We start from the raw sequence: 22,235 nt of genomic DNA on the forward strand, positions 1-22,235 counted from the left end.
CTCAATTTCTCCTACTTACAATTACACAAAAATGAATAACTCTTCAAGTGTCAATTATTTTACACTTGTTTTTATTTATTCTTTTTCTTGCTCCGACAATTTGATGAGTTGATTATAATATAAGTGAAAAATGGCCCACTATTCATGCAAAAGACAGCAATGCTCTCACAGCTTCCAAAAGACATGATACACTATTCATCAACCCCTATCTTCTCTCACCTTGCCAAATTCAACCTTCCCATCCCCCTATGGCTATATCACAACACAACGTGTCCAATTTCACATTGTCTCATCTCTTTCACATTAATATAAACACACACCAAAAAAAGGAAAATAAAAATACCGTAAGCTTAAATTGGTTTCTCATATTTTTTATTTAATTTACAAATATTAATTAAGTTATAGTTCTCAAGCATATATATATAGTGTTTAAGGAATAAGATATATATCTCTATCTTTCATGCGGCTTAGGCTCACTTTTATATTCTAATTCAACTTCTTCCCATAGATACCACCACCACTTCATTTTCCTTCCTATATCATCTGTCTATCGAACCTTATTAAATCTACATTATTGGAATAAAAATAAACAATACTACTACTTTGTCTTAATTTGGAAGCTAAGCTAAGCTAAAAGCTTCAATTAATTCAACATCATCACTAATTTAAAAATGAGAAGGCACTCTTGCTGTTACAATCAGAAGCTTCGAAAGGGTCTGTGGTCACCTGAGGAGGATGAGAAACTTCTCATGCATATTACTAAGTATGGTCATGGATGTTGGAGCTCTGTGCCTAAGCAAGCAGGTACTCTAACACTACCTTTAAATCTTCTTCTTCTTTTTTTAATACTCTTGTCAATGTAAATAATAATGTATTAACAGGTTTGCAAAGGTGTGGTAAGAGCTGCAGACTTAGGTGGATAAATTACTTAAGGCCTGATTTGAAGAGAGGTACATTCTCACAAGAAGAAGAGAATCTCATCATTGAGCTTCATGGAGTATTGGGCAATAGGTAATAACAATTCAAATCCCTTCCCTTCCCTTCCTCTAATGGCCCTCTAACTAATTGGTCTAAGCAGTCCTGTTTGCTTAGACCAATTACTTAAATAGTTAGAGACTTACTAAAAATATTTAAATTATAAAGAGATTTTTTGTCCGTCATAAATTAAAAAGGACATTTATATTTATTTTTGATAGAAACTCACGTACTGTTGTCTTCATTAGATGATTTAATAAGTTTGACTAAATCATCATCTAATGATTCTCAATTATTAACTTCATATGAAGACAACTACACGTGAGTTTTCACCTTTATTTTTTACATGACTACTGATTTTTTTTTTTCAGATGGTCGCAAATTGCGGCACAATTGCCGGGGAGGACCGACAATGAGATAAAGAATCTGTGGAATTCTTGCTTGAAGAAGAAGCTGAGGCAGAGAGGTATAGACCCTGTGACACACAAGAAGATTCCGGAGGCCGAGAAAGGCAGCGGCGGCGAGGACAACGACAACAGAAACCAAGAAAAGACAGCAGAAGCATCGTCCAATGAGTTGAACAAATCAGATGATGCAACTCCCTATGTGCAAAACAGAGCATCTTCAATGAGTTGCCATCATCACTCAGATTTCATGGGTGGTTTTCCAATTCAGATGATAAATCATGCATCATCATCATCAGATTCAAATTCAGTTAATTGGTATAGCCACAGTAGTGGAAGGTCTTTTGATATCAACACTGATTTTCCATTCAATACCACTTCTATTCTTACACCAACAACCGCAACCAATTTATTTCTTCCTACTGATTCTAGTTTCCTTTACAAGCCTTCTTTCTCTTCTTCTTCGAACTCTCCTGAAAATATCTCTAATACTGCACCCTATGGATTGAAAGAGGAACAATACCAAATTCACATGAGCATAGAAGAGTTAGAAGAATTATCATCCAAGTGGGATGAGTATTATTACTACCTTCATAACCCAGTCTCAATGCTTGCTTCTTCTGAATCATTTTGCAATGAAATCAAGCCAGATATACACCATTTGGTACCTGATACACCAGGGCCCATTATGTTACCTCACCATAATAATAATAATACCAAGTTCCAAGAACCATCTCAAATGGCAAGTTTCTTTTCAAAGGACATTCAGAAGCTCACAGCAGCTTTTGGACATATATAAAAGGCTTTGTATTCTCTGTCTGTCGCGAAGACAAAGACTAATCCGTCGCAGATTGAAGATTTGTTTATGAGTTTCTTATTGACTAATGAATTATTATATATAGATGACGGGTTTTGATTTCATAATTAATAATCTCAAATAGAAATTAAAAAATATGTATTTATTGAGAAATTTTTTGTGAGATGTCAATCTAGTTAAATATGGTTAGTCGGATTTCTAATAACAGTATCTGAATGTCGGTGATTCAATTATCATAAGAAAAATAAATAGGTTTTGTTTGAATTTGGGAAAGAGGAGTTTTAATTCCAAATTCAACGGATTATTGCTCTATTGTATATAGGTTTGCTAAAAAAAAAAAAAAAAAGAATCCTGATTTGTGTTTATATTTGTGAGACAAAAGTAACCAATATTAATTGTCTTTTACCTTTGTTCTTCTTAATTATTGTCTGTGGGATAGAATTTGCAATACAAGGATTAATTAAGGATTGTTCTTCTGGTTTCTTTTTTTTTAAACCTACCATTTGTTTCTTTCTTTGCTACACTGTAACAGGTGCATTTTTATCACAGATGTTTTATTGGCTTCATGGCAGTTTTTATTTTCATTTCATTGTCAAGGGACTAATATGTCATATACGTATAACCAATTTGGATTAAGCGAGTCACTTAAGCAAGTATCCAGAATTAATTATTTTTTCTACAAACAATAATTTTTCTTAATCTCTTTTTCACTGGTTTCTTTCACTAGTCTTGGAAGAATAACTTAAATGAAAGAAGTTAATCTCGTTGTTTGATACATTATTGGTAATCCAGTGATCTAAATTTAATATATTTTTTTAATAATCTAAAAAGAATGAAAGAAATACTTATATTAAAAAGGAAAAAGTAAATCTTATTTTTGTTGAATTATCTTATTAGGGCACTATGTCTATTACTATTAGAGTCCGTTTGGAAAATTTCAAAAGCTACTTTTTTTTACTTTTAACTTATAAAAAGTTACATTAATAGTATTTGATACAATTTTTTAGATAAACTTTTAACTTTTTAAAAAGTTATTTAAGAGTTTTTGAAGAAGTTAAAAAATGTGACTTCTCCTATTTTCAAAAGTTATTTTATCACTCTTATTTAATACACAATTTTAAAACAAAGACTTCTATAATAACTTTTCAAACACAAAATAATTTATTTAAAAATTGTTATTAATAAAAATCTTTATATTTTAATCTCCTTTTTCAAAAGAACTTATTTAAGAAGTTTAGCCAAACTAGCCCTTAACCATGTCCTTTTGAATTTTGAAGTATAACATTTCTTAATGAATACAATATTAACATTCACTCATAATATAAATTTAGGGATGGGAATGGTTTCCAATTTTCCATGGGAAGTGGGAACCCCGCCGCTGCCCCGCTATGTCTGCATGCTATTTCTGTGATAGATTTCTATTTATTTAAAAAAAATTAAAAAATTTTAACATAATCATAATAAAATCTAATATAATTTAATTAAATATATCAAATTAAAATACAATTTCAATATTGTTAAAATGGTGAAGCGTTCAGAAAGAGACTGGAAGAAAAATTGTGACTAGAAAGAAAATTGGAATTCTCTCACAGTCTCAAAAACTGATTTCATTGAATTAGATTTCTAACTAACTTTTATAGTTGGTTGTAACTCTTAAATAACAACAATTAGCCTCTTAACTAACTATTATTATTATTTACAACTAGATGAACTATTAACTATTCTAACAAGTTACTCTACATGTTTTCTCATGTAACACCCCCTCTCAAGCTAGAATCGATGCTTTCCATCATTCTCAGCTTGCTCAAACATTGTTGAAACTGATTGGGAGCCAACGCTTTTGTCAATATGTCTGCCACTTGATTGTGGGTGGAGATGGGTAGCAGCTTTGTGACTTGCTCTCGCCATTTGTCTCTCACAATGTGATAATCCATCTCTATATGTTTGGTTCTCTCATGAAATACTGGATTAGCAGCAATATGCAATGCCGATTAGCTATCATAGTATATTTCAATGGGTTTTTTCAGCTTTACTCTCAGATCTTGCAGCACATAAGTGATCCACTGTGCCTCCCGTGTGGCCATTACTAGGGTTTTATATTTAGCCTCACATGAAGAATTAGCAACCGTACTTTGTTTCTTACTTTTTCAGGACACAATTGAAGTGCCAATGAAGAAGCAATAGCCTGAGGTTGATCTCTTTGTATCTGAACAAGTGCCCCAATCGCTGTCCGAAAAATCAATGGGTGTTAAATTTGTGTCAATTGCAAACATCAGCTCCTTGGTTGGTGTTCCTCCTAAGTATCTCAAAACTCTCAATGCTGCTTCAAAGTGTATATTTGTGGGACAATTCAAGTATTGGCTTAGTCTCCCAACAACATATCCAATTTCTAGCCTAGTATTAGTCAAATAGATCAATTTTCCAATTAGCTTTCTATACTCTGTATTGGACTGCAACAGATTTCCTGAAGTCTTGGTCAATTTGATGGTGTAGTCCATTGGTGTTTCTGCTGGCTTGGCATTTAGTAGGTTATAATCCTTCAAGAGATCGAAGCAGTATTTCTTTTGATTCACCATGATCCCTCTCTTACTTCGAATCACCTCCAAGCCAAGAAAGAACTTCAGTTCACCAATGTCTTTGATCTTGAACAAATGATGCAAATGCTGTTTGATAAAAGTGATTTCTGCCATGTCATCCACTAAAACAATTAGGTCATCAACATATACTAGTATAATTGTGAAACCAAATTATGTAGATTTGGTGAAAAGGCTATAGTCACTTTGAGACTGACAGTAACCAATCGAAAGAAGAGTGGAAGTGAGCTTAGTGTTTCACTGCCTGCTGACTTGTTTTAAGCCATAAAGGGAACGAACTAACTTGCATGATCTCTGTGTAAAAAGGCCGTGTTGACATCCAATTGATGCAGGAACCAGCCTTTGACTGCTGCAATGGTAAGCAAGATTCGAAGGGTTGTCATCTTCACAATAGGGCTAAATGTTTCAAGATAGTCCACCCCAGCCGTCTAGGCGAAGCTCTGTGCCACTAATCTGGCCTTGTGGCGTTCCACCGTTCCATTAGCATTGAGTTTCAATTTAAACACCCATCTGCAACCTACAGTTTTTTTTCCAGCTGGAAGAGGTGTTAGAGTCCAAGTCTTATTTTCTTTTAGAGCATTTAACTCCACATTAATCACTTCTTGCCATTTTGGATTAGTGACAGCCTCAGCATAGCATTTGGGTTTAGTGTGTATTGGCTGGAAGGTGGTTTGATTGACAAATTCAATGGAGGATGGACATAATGGAATGAGGGGTAAGGTTGAATCTGGTATTGCGGATTCAAAAAATAGCAGGGTGGAATGTTCCAAGAAATTTTGTTTCAGATCATGAATAATATCAAACTGATGTTCAAAAAAATTTTCATGAAGACATTGTGAAAAATGAGTTGTGCTGAAATCTGGTGTAGCTAATAGAGCTAATGAAGTGTCATGCATTGAAAATCAGTAAGGTATGTTGATTTTTTGTCTCCTTAGTGGACCTTCTTAATGGCTGCATAGTAGGAGTGTGTGAAGATTGAATAGGAATATTGGTATGAGAGGATGCTGATGGTGCATGATCTAAAGATGAGGTCCTAAATGCAATTTGTTGTGATCCTGGTTGTGTGTTTGTTTGTTGAATTTCAATGCACAAGGGATCATTAAATGTATGTAAATCATGTACACAAAAATCTGGATGTGTTTCATGCTCAACTTTCTCAGTTTGTATAGTTTCTTGTATTGTAAAAGGCAAAACAAATTCATAGAAAATGGTATTTCTTCAAATGAAGATATCTCTACTGCTAAGATCATACAGTAAGTGGCACCGGATTCGATGGTCCCAGAACGTTTGGACCATTAAATGGTCCCATAACAAAATATGTTTTTTAAGTTTTTCAATAACTGCTAAATAGTCCGTTTCTAATTTTAATTACAAATTAACGCCATATATTTTATTTAATTATAAAAATTATTTTTTATTTTATAAATTATTATTTTATCACTCATCTATTATGTTTATTAATAATAAAAAACAAAAACAATAATGAATTAGATCGTATCCAATCGATTAAAAGTTTATCTTTGATCCATTACATCCGTCGAGAATTTTAAAATCGTGTTTCTTAGAAAATCAATTGATTGTATTAACAAAACAATCGATTGAATTTCAGGTTTTCCAAAACTCAATCGATTGGGTGATATGAAAATTTATAAACCATTAGTCACGGGGCGATTCAAAATTTATAAAAACGATATGAAAATTGAGAACGTCGCTATTCAAAATTCAATCGATTGGATTATCCTACCAATCGATTGAATGCAGAAAAAAACTTATTTACGTCACATTTCAATCGATTGAATGATCATACCAATCGATTGAATTGGAATATACCATTAGTCACGTACAAAATTCAATCGATTGTATTATCATATTAATCGATTAAACCTTCATATATCATTTTAATAGCGGCCTTCAATCGATTGGGTAATATAAACAATCGATTGAATTATAAGAAACCTACATTCTAGTCATTGTTCAATCAATTGGGTAATATGACCAATCGATTGATTTTTGCGAAAACCATACTGCCTTGCAAATTTCAATCGATTGTTTTGTGGTAACCTGAAGTCCAATCGATTGAGTTATGGGAAACCTGAAATTCAATCGATTATTTTGTTAATCCAATCAATTGATTTTCTAAGAAACACGATTTCAAAATCCTCGACGGATGTAATAGATCAAAGATAAACTTTTAATCGATTGGGATTACCAAAAAGTTATTACGATCAATGAAAGATCTAATTCGTTATTGTTTTTGTTTCTAATTATTAATAAACATAATAGATGAATGATAAAATAATAATTTATAAAATAAAAAATAGTTTTATGATTAAATAAAATATATGGGGTTAATTTGTAATTAAAATTAGAAACAGACTATTTAACAGTTAAAAAACATGTTTTGTTATGGGACCATCAAATTCGGTGCCCTACTAATTATTCTAACAAGTTACTCTACATGTTTTCCCATGTAACAAATATAAAAATTTACACATTTAAAATAACTTAGAACTAATATTACATATATTTTTTAGACCAATTTTTTCTATATAATTTTTTTTATATGCAATTTGTGGATTTCATATAGATTTTATTTTACAATATAAAATTCGATCAGATACTACAAATTAATGTAAAAAAAATTCACATATCCACATACTAAATCTGATTCTGGACATGAATTACATTTTATAGTTCTGAAACTAATTCATGAAGAGTTAGCATGAGCAAAAAATAAATAAATAATTCATGAGGTGTTCCCATAAATTAGATTGAGCAAAATGTTAATGAATAAATCATGTAGAAGACCTATGAATTTCTGGGGGTAGGTGTAAGACATGGAAATAACACGAATTACTAGAAAAATGGTTAATACATATATAATGTTAATTAAATTAGATAATATTAATTTTATTTAATTATGGGAGTACATGTATTAGACATATAGAATAAGTTAATAGTGCAGAAACTGCTATTAGACATATAAAATAAGTCAATACTGCAGAAATTGCTATTAAAGTTGGTTAAATCATTTCTGATTCTGTTATATAATCAAAACAAAATCAGCTAGAGAAATTAGTGAGGATAAGTTACACTTTTCTTTTTTAAAAAGGTTGTTAGGTGCCTATATAATCTTGTATTTTATTTGGTGAAAACATAGAAATTAACTTTTTTATTCTTGAGTAATTAAACACACGATATATTTTTAGTTTTTGTGTTATTTTTGTTATAGTTCATCTTTACTAAGATTCTTTCATGGTATCTAAAACTCAGAATTACGATCTATGACTTCTATCATTTTAGTTTTTTCTTTATCAACCTCTTCTAATTCAAATGCATTCACTGCACCTCTCTTGGATAAGCTTATAGAAAATTCACGACAATTGGCACTCCATGTGATAAACGCCCAGAGAATGTTCCAACATAATTTGAAGATAGTGCAACCAAAGCTTAAAATACAAGCAATGGAAGATTAAAGTTGATTACCTTATGACCTGAATTCTCGCATTTTCAGACACAAGCTTCAAGAACAAAATGTTAGAATGTGCTTTTGCACATCAGGCTTGGCCGCTTGGGCTTCAATTGAAGACTTTTTTTTTTTCAAAGATCTCTAAGATTAAAGCACAGCAATTGAAAGCATAACTTAAAATAATCAAAAAGTAAGGTATATCTACAATAGAATATCTGAATAAAATAAAAAAAAATGGTAAATTCATTGACTGCTATAGTGTAAATTTAGTAAAGCTAATTATAGAAAAAAATTAAATAATGAAAAGAAAAAAAATACTCTTATGTAATATGGTGGAGAGAGAAAAAAATAGTAACATCATGTTACAGGTGGTTTACGTAACAGAGTTTTGCTTATAAATTAAAAAATTTTTTATTTTATTTTCAATCAAGTCATCACATAGAATAACATAATATTTCTTTGAATAGTTTATGTTCTCCTTTTGTCAAGAGAGAGTGTTATTGTAATCTCCTTATGATAAAAAAAAAATGTAATTTTCAAAGAAAGTCATTTTATACAAATATCTAATTTTTCATCTCTATATTTTGTTGTATCATTTGTCTGGTGCCTAACAGTCGTATCAGAGCTAAAAATTACTGATTAATATTTTTTTTCCGCTGTGAGTTATCATCTAAAAAAATGGCAGCAAAGTATGAGATTCCGAAATTCAGTGGGAGTAATTTTTTCTTATGAAAATTGAAAATAAAAACAATTATGAGAAAAGACAATTGCATGACAACAATTGAAGGTAGACCCATTGGGATTACAGATAAAAAAATGGAAGGAGATGGATGACAATGCCGTTGCAAACTTACACTTGGCACTTGGTGATTCAGTCCTGTCAAGTGTAGCAGAGAAAAGGATAGAAAAAAAATTTGGGATGCTCTCACCAAATTATATGAAGTCAAGTCACTTCACAACAAGATATTCTTAGAGAGAAGACTTTATACTCTTTGAATGAGTGAATCTACATCAGCAACAGATCACATCAACAATCTAAATTCACTATTTTTCCAACTCTCATAGTTGGATTACAACATAGCAGAAAACGAACGTGCAGAGCTTTTACTTCAAAGTCTACCAGATTCATATGATCAGCTCATCGTTAAGTTAACCAATAATGTTTTGACAGACTATCTTTCTTTTGTTGATATGGCTGCTGCAATTCTTGAGGAGGAATCCAGGCGCAAGAATAAGGAAGATAGGTTCGAGAACTCAAAGCAAGCAGAGGTGCTATTGATGACGAGAGGAAAGATCAATGGAGCGTGGTTCTAGTGGGAGCCAAAGTAGACTAAAGTCACAACAAAAGAAGCAATTCAAATGCTACAATTGTGGCAAGAGAGGGCACTTCAAGAAAGATTGTCGAAATAAGAAGAGTATAGAGAAGGTTCTAAAATGATCAAGTTCTCAAGGATGTGTTGTGAGTACCTTTGATGATGGAGAAATCCTGTATGGTGAAGCAACAATTGGTTTTAAAGGCACCAAACAACTCACTGATGTTTGGATTATTGATTCAGGAGCAACTTGGTACATGACTCCTCATCGTGATTGGTTTTGTACATATGAACCTATCCTGGAAGGATCTATGTTTATGGGAAACGATCATGCCTTAGGAATTGTTAGAATAGGTACTGTCAAAATAAAAATGTTTGATGGTTTTATTCATTCACTTCAAGGGGTAAGACATGTGAAAGGCTTGAAGAAGAATTTGTTGTCGATTAGAAAATTGCATGATCTTTGTTGCAAGATCCATATTGAAAGTGAGATCTTGAAAGTTGTTAAAGGTGCTCTTGTGGTAATAAATGTAGAAAAGATTGTCGTAAATCTATACATGCTTATGGGAGATACTTTTCAAGAGGTAGAGGCATCAGTTGCTTCAGCAAACCAAGAAGAAATGACGATGATATGGCATCGCAAACTTGGCCACATGCCAGAATAAGGCTTGAAGATTCTTATGGAACGTAATCTTATTCACGGGCTCAAATCGATAAACTTACTGTTTTGTAAGCACTGCGTTACAAGCAAGCAACATAGATTGACGTTTGGTAGATCAATTGCTCGAAGCAAGCACATATTGGAGTTAATTCATTTTGATGTGTGGGAATCACCGGAGATGTCCCTAGGAGGAGCAAATTATCTTGTATCATTTATTGATGATTACTTTAGGAGGCTATGGGTGTACCCGATCAAGAAGAAGTAAGACGTGTTTGTGATGTTTAAAGAGTTTAAAGCAAAAATTGAAACTTGAATCCAGAAAGAAGATCAAGTGTTTAAGGATAGATAATGGAAGAGAATATGTCGGTGGTGATTTTTTAACATTTTGCAAGCAAGTAGGTATTCAACGGTAATTTATAGTTGCATATACGCCTCAGTAAAATGGTGTAGCAGAGCAAATGAATAAAACTCTCCTAGAAAGAGCACCAGCTATGTTGCAAACGGCAGGTTTAGCCAAAGTCTTTTTGGACAGAATCCTTTAAAATCGCCAGTTATGTGATAAATCGGTCACCATTAACTGCAATTGGGTTGAAGACACCAATGGAGATGTGGCAAGGTAAGCCATCTAGTTATTCTTCTTTATATATTTTTGGTTGTCCTGTGTACGTGATGTACAATTCCCAGAAAAGAACAAAGCTGGACTCAAAGTCTAGGAAATGTATATTCTTAGGTTATGCTGACAGAGTTAAAGGGTATCGCTTGTGGGATCCCACTGCCCGCAAGGTAGTTGTCAACAAAGATGTGATATTTACAGAAGATGAATTGCAAAGAGAACAAGAAAATGACAGCGCTATTGAAGAAATAACCACTGTTCAAATAGATAAAAAATGCAGAGAAGGTGATCTTTCTGAAGCAGAACCACATCACGAAGAACAAGAAATAGAGGCCAATGACATAAAAGTTCATTGATCCACTCGATAAACAAGAACACCATCATGGAACTCAAATTATGTTTTGACAAACCATGATGCATATTGTCTTCTAATAGAAGACGGAGAGCCAATAACTTTTATGGAGGCTATGCGCAATCTAGATGCTTTTATGTAGATGACAGCAATGCAAGAAGAAATCGAGGCATTACATAGGAACTATACCTGGAAACTTATTGAACTTCCAGCAGGTTGCGAACCCATTGGTAGCAAATGGGTTTACAAGATCAAACGAGATAGTAATGATAAGGTGGAACGATATCATGCAATATTGGTTGTCAAGGGATATACTCAGAAAGAAAGTGTTGACTTCAATGAAATATTTTCTCCAGTGGTGAGACTAACTACTATCAGAGTAATTTTGGCTGTGTTGTATTTGATTTACATCTAGAGCAATTAGATGTAAAGATTACTTTTTCTCATAGAGAACTTAAAGAAGAGATATATATGCTCCAACCAGAAGGTTTTAAAGAACAAGGTAAAGAAAACTTGGTTTGCAGGTTAACTAAATCTTTGTATGGTCTTCAGCAGGCGCCAAGGTGTTGGTACAAGAGATTTGATTCTTTCATTATTAGCATTGGATACAACAGACTTAGTTCAGATTATTGTACCTATTACAAGAGGTCTAGTGATAATGATTTCATCATTTTGCTGTTGTGTGTGGATGACATGTTGGTAGTAAGTCCCAACAAAGATCAAATCCAGGAATTGAAGACACGGTTGGCTAGGGAGTTTGATATGAAAGACTTGGGACTAGAAAACAAGATTTCAGGTATGCAAATCCACCGAGACAAAAAGGATAGAAAGATTTGGCTATCGCAAAAGAATTATTTGAAGAAGATCTTGCAACGCTTCAATATGTAAGAATGTAAGCCAATTTCAACCCCACTTCCTATGAATTTTAAATTATCCTCAAGTACGTGCCCTAACAGTGAAGTAGAGAGGATGGAAATGTCTCGAGTATAGTATGCATCAGCAGTGGGAAGCCTTATGTATGTCATGATTTGTACAAGGCCAGATATTTCTCAAGCAATTGCGGTGGTAAGTCAATTTATGGCAGATCTGGGTAAAGAGCATTGGAATGTTGTTAAGAGGATCCTGAGATACATCAAAGAGACCTTAAATGTTGCATTATGTTTTGGAGGACCGAAATTCATTGTCAATGGATATGTCGATTCAGACTTTGCAGGTGATCTTGATAAACGAAAATCTACTACATGATATGTGTTCATGCTTGCAGAAGGAGCTGTGAGCTGGCTATCTAAATTATAGACTGTTGTAGCTTTATCTACTATAGAAACTGAATATATGGCAGCTACACAAGCATGCAAGAAAGTTATTTGGATCCAAAGGTTGATAGAGGAACTTGGACACAAACAACAGAAGATTCTTGTGTATTGTGACAGTCAGAGTGCCTTGCACATTGCAAGGAATCCTGCTTTTCATTCAAGAACGAAACACATTGGAATACAATATCACTTTGTTCGGAAAGTAGTAGAGGAAAAAAGTGTTGATATGGAGAAGATTCACACTAACAATAACCTAGCAGATGCCATAACAAAACCAATCAACACTGAAAAATTTGAATGGTGTAGATCTTCATATGGCCTATCGAATACATGAGTAATATGAATTTTAAAAATTTACTAAAATTAGCTTTAAGTGGGAGATTGTAAGTTTAGTAAAGCTAATTATAGAAAAGAAAAAAAAAAGAAAACTAAATAATGAAAGAAGAAAAAATACTCCTACATAATATCCATCAAACTTTGATGGTGGAGAGAGAGAAAGAATAGTAACATCATGTTACGGGTGGTTTACATAATAGATATTCGCTTATAAATTGAAAATCTTTTCATTTTGTTTTCAATCAAGTCATCCAGATAGAATAACATAATATTCTTTGAGTAGTTTTCTCCGATATATGTAGCGAGAAGTATCTTCTCCTTTTGTCAAGAGAGAGTGTTATTGTAATCTCCTTGTGATAAAGAAAAGTTGTAATTTTCAAAAAAAAATCATTTTATACAAATATATAATTTTTCATCTCTATATTTTATTGTGTCATTTGTCTAGTGCCTAACATATAGGATACAACTTATCTTTAGAGGATCACATTAATGCCATAACTGAAGGCCTCTGTGAGGATTATGCTTTGTACATTTCCTCAATAAAGACTAAATCAGATTCAATTACATTGGTTGAGGTTGAGGCATTATTGTTGGCTCATGAAAATATGTTTGAGAGATTCAAAGGACTGATTTAGGATCTTTCCAAGCAAATTATACTCAAGTTCCTTCACAGTATGGACGTACACCCTCAAGAGAAAATTTCAATGAGAGAAGAAGGAGAGGGAGAAGATTCTTTAGGAGTGGTAGATCCAACAATTCAGATTTCAGACTTTCTTGCCAATTTTGTGGCAGATATGGCGATATAATATTTAGCTGCTTCTATTGTTTTGATTAGAACTATCAACCACCTCCCAATAGTCTTCTTGCATCACAATCTCCTTCCACCCTTGCCGTTCCACCACCACCATCCTATCATACACCAAGAGCATACCTTGCAATACCCTCATCTATGATTGATCCTGCATGGCTACTGGATACCGGTGCAAGTCATTATGTTACTCCAGACCCAAACCATCCTATTGTTGCTTCTGAGTATAATGACCCTGAATAAATTATATTAGGTAATGGTACAGGTACATCTATTGCACACTCTGGACGACGCTTTTTTTTAATTAATCTTGACACTCATCAACAATTTCTCTTGAATAAACTCCTTTATTCTCCTGACATAGCACAAAATTTAATTAGTTATAAATTCTGTGTTGATAATGATTATTTTTTGAGTTTCATGCTTATGTATGCTATGTCAAATCTCAAGCCACCAAGGAGATTCTTTTTCAAAAAATTCCTGGATATTTATGAGTTTAATTATGTTGATGTTGCAAGATCAACCAATAATAATGCTAAATCTCATATTTATTTTAATAAGCTTCATGTATATCCTAAGGCATTTTCTGCTGCTATTGATTCTTATGATTTATGGCACAATAGGTTAGGTCATTGTGCACCAAAAATTGTGCAAGTTGTGATGAGATAATGTAATATGAATATCCCTTCGAATATTAATAAAGATAGATGGTGTGAATTTTGCTGCATGGCTAAAAGGCATGTTTTACCTTTTCATCATGATTCTTACAATTTTAATGCACCTCTTAACATAATTTATTCAGATTTATGGGGTCCTACCCCTATTACTTCATTTCATGGCTTTAACTACTATATCTCATTTGTTGATGCCTATACTTGATACATTTGTATATATCTTTTCTAATATAAATCACAAACATTTAATGCTTTTTTACAGTTTAAGGCTACTATTGAGATTCATACTAGTTTCAAGATAAAAACCTTCCAAATTGATCATGGGCTGTAATTTTTTTCTAAATCTTTCACTCAATACCTTGCTGAGAATGGAATCACACACAGATTCTCTTGTCCTCACACTCACTAGCAGAATTATCGTGTTGAAAGAAAACATTATCATATAACCAAAACAGGTCTTGCTATGTTGGCCAAAGGCTCTCTTCCCTTGATTCATTGGGATGATGCTTTTCTTTTGGCCACATACATTACCCTCTCCTACCACTAATAACATTACTCCATATGAGAAACTACATTATCAAAAACCATATTACTCCTTCTTCAGAGTAAGTGATTGCCTCCCATGTTTGAAGCCATACTCCAAGACCAAGTTTGACTACAAATATGAATTTGCTATTTTTCTTGGTTACGCACCCAAGCACAAAGGGGATAAGTGTTTAACCAAGTCTGGCAAAATTTTTATAACTAGACATATAAGGTTTGATGAAACCTAATTCCCCTACTCTTCTTTATTTCCTACCTGTGCTCCTCAGCAATCCTCTACTCAATTTCCTCACACCAATCTCACCTTTTCTCTTTTATGTCTCTCTACATCTTCTATAATTAAAACACCTCATACTAACTCCACCACATCTCATCATCCACCCAATCATGAGATTCCTAGCCCTCAAAACACTAAGTCACTCTCTAATCAGACTATAGAAGCAAATGATCCCAATTCACCTCTGCATTATCCTATTCCTTTAGAAAATGTGACCCATGATCAAACACACACACCTCTATATGCTGATAGTGTTTTAATATCTGACTTGGAGTTACAATTTGGTACTACTCCAGCCACTCCCTTATCTAAAAATAATCATCTTATGCAAACTAGAGCTAAATCAGACATTTCTAAACCTAGGACCATCACTGCTAGTACTTCACAAATTTTAGATTTAACCTTTCTAGAAGAGTTGCACATCTTTTTGCCATCTATCCCAAGTAGAAAGGTTGTTAGGTACCTATATAATCTTGTATTCCATTTGGTGAAAATACGGAAGTTAGTATTTTTCATTCTTAAGTAATAAAAGACATGATGCATTTCTCTTCTTTGTGTTACCTGTGCTGCATATTACTGCTATAGTTCATCTTTACCAAGATTCTTTTAACATGGTATTAAAAGGACATTTTAGTGGACAAACATTCTGCTTTAATATAAAGTCGAAGGAATGTACATAGAACTAACCACAAATTAATAGGAGTTTTTATATATTAGTTAAATAGAAAAATATGTTCAGATTTTTTATTGGCCAAAGAAATAAGGATCGTCCTTATGATTTATTCATCTACTTTTCTACTAATGCTAATTTATGGGATAGGTAGAAAAGTTTCACTCTAATTTATACTATTTGATCGATTTTATGTTGAAAGATAAAATCTATGTTAAATTTAGGCATTATATATAAAAGAAAGAATATTTTTATGTAGAAAAAATAGATTTAAGACATGTATATAATCTTGTTTCTCATTCATTTGAAATGTGTAAATAACCTAATGAATTGTGTTAAAGGTAAATTTTGCATGAATTGAAGTTTATTTTGGCCCATCAAAAAATTGTCTAACTTTTAAATTACTCAAAATAGCATTGATCATGTGTAGACAACAATTTTTTATTTACCTGTAACAAGGATCTAAATTTTTGTCTGATCCATTATTTTTTTGTTTCAAAGATAATAGAATAATTTATACATTTCCATAATAGCCTTGACAATTTTCGATTCTTTAATTTTACCTTTTAACTTAGCATGATGAGGTCATTACTCAAAACTCAAAAATGAATTGAGTTTTCTTTCCACAAATGAAAGAGACATGACTAAAATATTAAATTGGTGATATGACATTTTCGAACATCTTAATTGCTTAATTTTCAATACTCTCTTTATTGAAATAAGAAAGCTTAATGATGCTACATTTGGTGTAACTAGCACAATAACATTGGATTAGGATGGTAAAATTAAGAGTAAAGCAACGAATAGATCTTTAATAATTTCGACTTTGGACAAATTAGCTTTTGAAGAAAAAAAAATACGAATTAGGTCTTCTATGATAATAAACGGTGGATATGTATGTTCTTTTGTTAATAAACAGTACGAAACGAACCGAAATTATCCATGTATTATATTATCTACAATTGTGTGCATTCCGTTGTTGTCATATGAGTATGGAAACGAAGTAGTTTTAGACAATGAAGTATTCATTATCTTTTGAGTTTCTATATAACTTTTATCAACTGCTTTCTATTTACCACGAATACTATCAAAACAGGTAAAGTTTCACTCCAAAAGTTATTATCTACGTGACGATCTTTCATAAATAGACACGTCACATTAGTTAACGATACATATAAGCACCACCATTAAATTTTACATGATGAATTAATAGAAAAACATAACGTGTCCATCGTTTGTTATCATAGAGAACCAAATTAGTACTTTTTTTCTTCAAGGGTTAAGTAGTTTGAGGTCGAAATCTTCAGGGACCTAATTGTCAGTTTACTCTAATGAAAGAGTAAACTATCATTTATGCCCATGAAATTTTTGAATCCTGACAAAACTATCCAGAAAAATTAAAACTAAAGTTGTACCCATGAAAAATGAAATTTAATCGATAAAACTATCCAAACATTATAAAATTACTCAAAATTCTCAAATTATCCTTTTTTCTAACCAAACCTAATCTAATTCTAAATTTCCATTCACATCCTCTCCCACCATGCTGTAACACCCTAACTATCAAAATGTCACGCTTCCGGCTGCGTCACTCTGATAGCTCGAGTATTACGACAACTCTTAAATATTTAATATTAAAATATGAGATTCTCAAGAGAAGGAAAACTAAGATTAATGGTGATGTTCATAAAAGTAAAAGAATAGTTAAAAACAGAACCAAGTATGATATCCATAAAAATGAAAAGCTTAAGAGGGAATTTGGCCCGTTCCCAAAAGGAATGATATGAGTATAATATTTTTAAAAGAACAACAAATGTATAAATAATGTAGTATGCTAAACCAAACTCAAATTAAAAATAAATTACTTGAAGTTTATCAAACAAAAATCAACCGGAATAAAAGCGAAAAATCTTTTCCTTCCAGAATTTTGAAAAATACCTAAATGCATAATCAAATAAAGATATGCATTGAAACTGTAGTAAAATTATTAGAAAGTCAAATTGTATTTAAAGTAGGTGTAGTTCCGTAAACCAGTAAAAGTACAGGCGATGTATTAGAAATAGATAGTTGTTAAATTGTATAAGAAATTTTCAAAGTTTTATATAGATATGTGTATATCGAATCAACAGCAATTTTATAAAAAATTCAAAATTGGTTATAATTATTGTCAAATAAGACAAAAACTGAATCACAATTTCTTTAAGAATGGACTCAGAATAAGGACTAAAAAGGCACATCGCATCAAGATAAGTTCAAAGCTATATCAAAGAATACGTGAATCAAGAAGAAGAATTTAAACAGAGAAAGATAGATACAACAAGGATTTCAAACAACCATATGCAATTAGGATCAAACAAAAATGCATATGAATAGAGGAATAGGGTTGAAAAATCAAACTACTTTTCAAAAGGATTAGCAAGCAAGAACTTCAAGTTAGACTATGAAAGAACAAGTCGAATCGATCAGAATTCAAGACATATAACTAAATAACCTTGAGAAATAGTTTCTAATGTTCCCAAGACCCACCAATCGCGTTACCTATTACTCGTAAATCGTCTATGACAACCCATTAGTGCTCCCATATACATAATTCAGTAGTTTTAAGCTGGCCAAACTTAATTCCTAGAAGTATGCAATGCAAGACTAACAGCATTAATCAATAGACCGTCATGTGCATAAAGCTCTAATTCTCGTCATTCGACAAGACTATTGCATGATAGACACTCAGAGTATGCAATTGAAGCATAGTCAGTCCATTCCTCAGGCTCTACAGGAAAGACTGCTCTGATACCATAATGTAACACCCTAACTATCAAAATGCCATGCTTCCGGCTGTGCCACTCTGATAGCTCGGGTATTACGACAACTCTTAAAATATTTTATACTAAAATATGAGCTTGTTTAAAACTTAAACCGAATTTTTTAGAAAACCTACATCCATACTAATATCAACACTTACAAAGGATACACATATACACATATTAATAATTTTACAAGCATTAACTAATACAATTACTATCCCTCTTACAGAGTGTATAAAGATAAAGGCAAGAAAAAACATAAATACTAAACCAATCCAAAATATCATCTAAACAGAAAGAAATAAGCTCTTCCGAACCTCGTCTTCCATAACCTGAAAAGAGAAAAGACATGTAGGGGAGTGAGAACGTCGTCCTCGAAAGGGTTGTCAGTAGAGGATTTTTGAGAATTACTGTAATATGATATGTGAAAATAAAACTGTTACAGTGATTAATAACCGCCTTATGCATACTTTCAAAACCCGATGATTTACCATTAAAAACCTGAAATCTTTTCTGAAAAAGGAGACTATTATTTCTTCAAAAAATTTCAAAAGGTTTTTCCTAGACAGTATGAATGACCAACCTGCTCCAAGCATAGGTTCATTAAGTCTATGCTGAACCAGTTTAGTTTTTCATCCTTTTCTAAACCAGAAACAAACCAAACATGGCCTTCGGCCCACATCATGACCAACCACGGCCCTAGGCCCAAACAATCCAAACAACAACCAATCACCACAGTCCAACAGAGTTCCAGTCGCAAACACAAGTAGGAAAGTTCAAGCACAAACAAACAATTACTTCACGTAGAACAAATAGCAATTAAACATAATAAATCACATAGGCAAACCAAGTACAATATGCACACTCAAACAATGTCACATAGATGCATATGATGAATGCCTGTCCTAGTCGCTGATGAGTCTCATCTGTCGGTTATAAAGCCAATCCGACAAGTCCTGGTAGCTAACCATTGGACTGTCCCTCTGTCGTGCATCACCAACTCGAGTTATTCTCAATCATAATCATCAATACATTTACACAACACCCACACTGGTGTTTATCCACGGGGGCGAGCTCATCCGAAACTTTCACAGTGTTCGACCACACTTACGACATAGGGACAACAGAGTATCAAGTCTCCACCTAGAGCATATTTCACCCAAGGAAACTCGTATCTCAGATAATTGGAAGTGCAACAATCACTTTATCAGCTCAAAAATCATCCATATTCATACTCAGCCATCCGGCTCATAACATATTCCACAGTCAGCCATTATTCATTATCATATAGAGCCATTCCGGCTCATAACATATTCCACAATCAGCCATAATTCATTATCATATACAGCCCTTCCGGCTCATAACATAATAGCACTTTCACCATTCAACATCACAAACTCATAAAATCATCATTCAAGCCATAAATCACTTTTTCTCAAATCTCTTTTCTTTGAAATCAAAATCAATTCCTTCCAGCCTTAGCTTTAAACTCCCCATTTCTCAAATCATTACAGGCTCACAAGCCACTTTTCCTCAAATGTAAATTTCTCTTTTTAAAACAAAGTCACATTCCTCAACATCTTTTCATAACATTTCAAAAATCAGACCAAATCAAAAGTCTTTTCTGAGAGACTCAAAATCATTCATCCTTAAACAGGATTTGGTGACAAAGGTTCCTCAGCATAGTCTTAAGTCTTTACGGGAGAATAACATAACTCATTTCCTCAAATTCGTGTAAAATTTTTAAAACCTTGGTTTCCTGATTTGAGTAATAAGAATAGAATCTAAGCCAAGCTGAGCCGTGTAATCAATTACTCCAACCACATTTTCAAAGTCTTTTCTTTTGCCTATACTAAAACCAATTTCAACCCCATGTTAAAAATTTGAAGCGTTTCCAATGGCTCGGAAATCATTTTAGTTTTGCTAAACCAGAATTCAAAGAATACTTTAAACCTTCCCTAAAACGTCGAAAATTTAAATTTGTAAATCGAAATCCAAGTTCTTTGAAAGTCACTAAAACTTCCATAATTGAAACCTTTAAGTCAAATTCAAACAACATAAACCGTGATTAAGTCAAATCCAAGGAATCATAAACTCCTTCCACCCTTTAAATAGCCTTAAAACATAATTCTCTTCCAAATGACTTGCACCCCAATAATATAGTGCTTTTCTTAGGAAACAAAGCTAAGGCATAACCCTCTTTTCCAAGAGTCTTTTCAAAACATAATTTTATCACTTTCATAAATAATTCAAGTGAAGAAAATAAAAGTCTTAAATTCACAATTTTCCAAGTGAAATATTAAAGGACTGAAATTCATAATTTTCCAAATAACATTTCCAAATAAAGTCCTGGATTTTATAGAAATTTCGACAGCACCTCCCCTAAAACTTGGATTTTGCCACCCTTTCCGGGTCCCAACTAAACCATTCCGCAACCCTCTTCAAGGGGTTCAAAACAAAATCAATTCAAAATCAAGTTGTTTCCAAACGTGCATCATTTTCAGATTTCAAGAACACCAATTCAAAATCAAATCAATTTCTAACAGGATAAACTCGATTTCAAAGCTTTTACAAATTAACTTTAACGAAGCATTTCAAGAACTGTCCGTTTCACAAAACCGAAAAATAACCCAGCCAATCAAGCATTCATATTCATCCAAGACAACCAACAATTACATAAGACTTATACAATCACTCAAAGATACATTTTCTCACGTCAATATCCATATATAATAATTCCAATTCATAAAATGTGGTTTTCTGAAAACGCCCAACCTCAATACGCAAAACCATAACCCAAACGCTTAACAGAATTCCTTTCACCTCAACCCGAATCGACAGCAACCAAAACCTCAGCTCTGCTTGCTTTCTCAAAAGAAGAAACAGCTTCAAACGCCACAAGCAAACTCGGATGCTAACTCTTAAAACCATTAACATCGCAAATACTTTATTACACGGAACAGAACACTAACGCAGGGCTTTCGAAACAGAAATACTTACTGAACTAGTGAAACAAAATAGCGGCGGGTTCTGAACTAGTTTGGCAGCGGCTCCGGCAGCCACCTCGGCGACCGAACTCCAGCGATGGTGATTGAAACCCACACACAGAGACGATAAAGTTCTCGGAATCTTAAACGAATGAAAACCAAACTCAAAAACCCTTACCGGCAGATTTTTCCGGCGATGGCAGCGGGGTTTCGGGGGGCAGAAACGGCGGTGGCTGGCGCAGGTCTCCCCTCTCTCTCCTCTGCTCTCGTGCTTTCTCTCTCTCTTACTCTGTGCGAAATGACGGCCTCCTTCTTGACGCCACGGCGGCGGCAGGGACGACTGGGATATGCGACAGCGTTTTCTCCTCACAGCAACAAACCCTCGACGGCGACAATCGCGAGGTGGCTGAGCTCGTTAACGACGGCGGCGCAGAGGCAGTTTCTTCCTCTCCCGTGCGTGCCACTTTCTCCCGTCAGTCTCTCTCTTCGTGAATTCAAGGATGACGGCGGCGTGGTGAGCACGACGACAGCGACGCAACGTGGACACGGTGGCGACGAAGGCGTGGCGACTCCAAGCCCACGAACACCCTCACTCGCGAGCCAACTCTCTTCCCAGTTCTGCTCTTCA

At 33.5% G+C, this 22,235-nt stretch overlaps 2 protein-coding genes across 2 annotated transcripts; one reads left to right on the forward strand and one right to left on the reverse strand.

Moving 5' to 3' along the window:
• The first annotated feature begins 286 nt into the window (after positions 1-286).
• Positions 287-2,349, forward strand: LOC112779503 (uncharacterized). The gene is made up of 3 exons (XM_025823803.3): positions 287-804; positions 882-1,011; positions 1,347-2,349. The coding sequence occupies exons 1-3, from the start codon at positions 672-674 to the stop codon at positions 2,176-2,178; spliced, it is 1,095 nt and encodes a 364-aa protein (XP_025679588.1). The 5' UTR covers positions 287-671; the 3' UTR covers positions 2,179-2,349.
• Positions 2,350-4,343: 1,994 nt separating this feature from the next.
• Positions 4,344-5,173, reverse strand: LOC140182211 (uncharacterized mitochondrial protein AtMg00810-like). Its single transcript, XM_072228351.1, has 2 exons — positions 5,074-5,173; positions 4,344-4,894 (listed from the first exon to the last, which is right to left on the reverse strand). The coding sequence occupies exons 1-2, from the start codon at positions 5,171-5,173 to the stop codon at positions 4,344-4,346; spliced, it is 651 nt and encodes a 216-aa protein (XP_072084452.1).
• Positions 5,174-22,235: the final 17,062 nt, after the last annotated feature.

The sequence above is a fragment of the Arachis hypogaea genome, chromosome 19 (assembly GCF_003086295.3).
Source record: "Arachis hypogaea cultivar Tifrunner chromosome 19, arahy.Tifrunner.gnm2.J5K5, whole genome shotgun sequence".
Lineage (NCBI taxonomy): Eukaryota > Viridiplantae > Streptophyta > Magnoliopsida > Fabales > Fabaceae > Arachis > Arachis hypogaea.

Coding starts and splice junctions, on each gene's coding strand:
- LOC112779503 (XM_025823803.3), top strand. CDS start 672: ATGAGAAGGCACTCTTGCTGTTACAATCAGAAGCTTCGAAAGGGTCTG. Junction 805..881: donor CTCTGTGCCTAAGCAAGCAG/GTACTCTAACAC, acceptor ATGTATTAACAG/GTTTGCAAAGGTGTGGTAAG. Junction 1,012..1,346: donor CATGGAGTATTGGGCAATAG/GTAATAACAATT, acceptor TTTTTTTTTCAG/ATGGTCGCAAATTGCGGCAC.
- LOC140182211 (XM_072228351.1), bottom strand. CDS start 5,173: ATGACAACCCTTCGAATCTTGCTTACCATTGCAGCAGTCAAAGGCTGG. Junction 4,895..5,073: donor TTTACACAGAGATCATGCAA/GTTAGTTCGTTC, acceptor TAATTGTTTTAG/TGGATGACATGGCAGAAATC.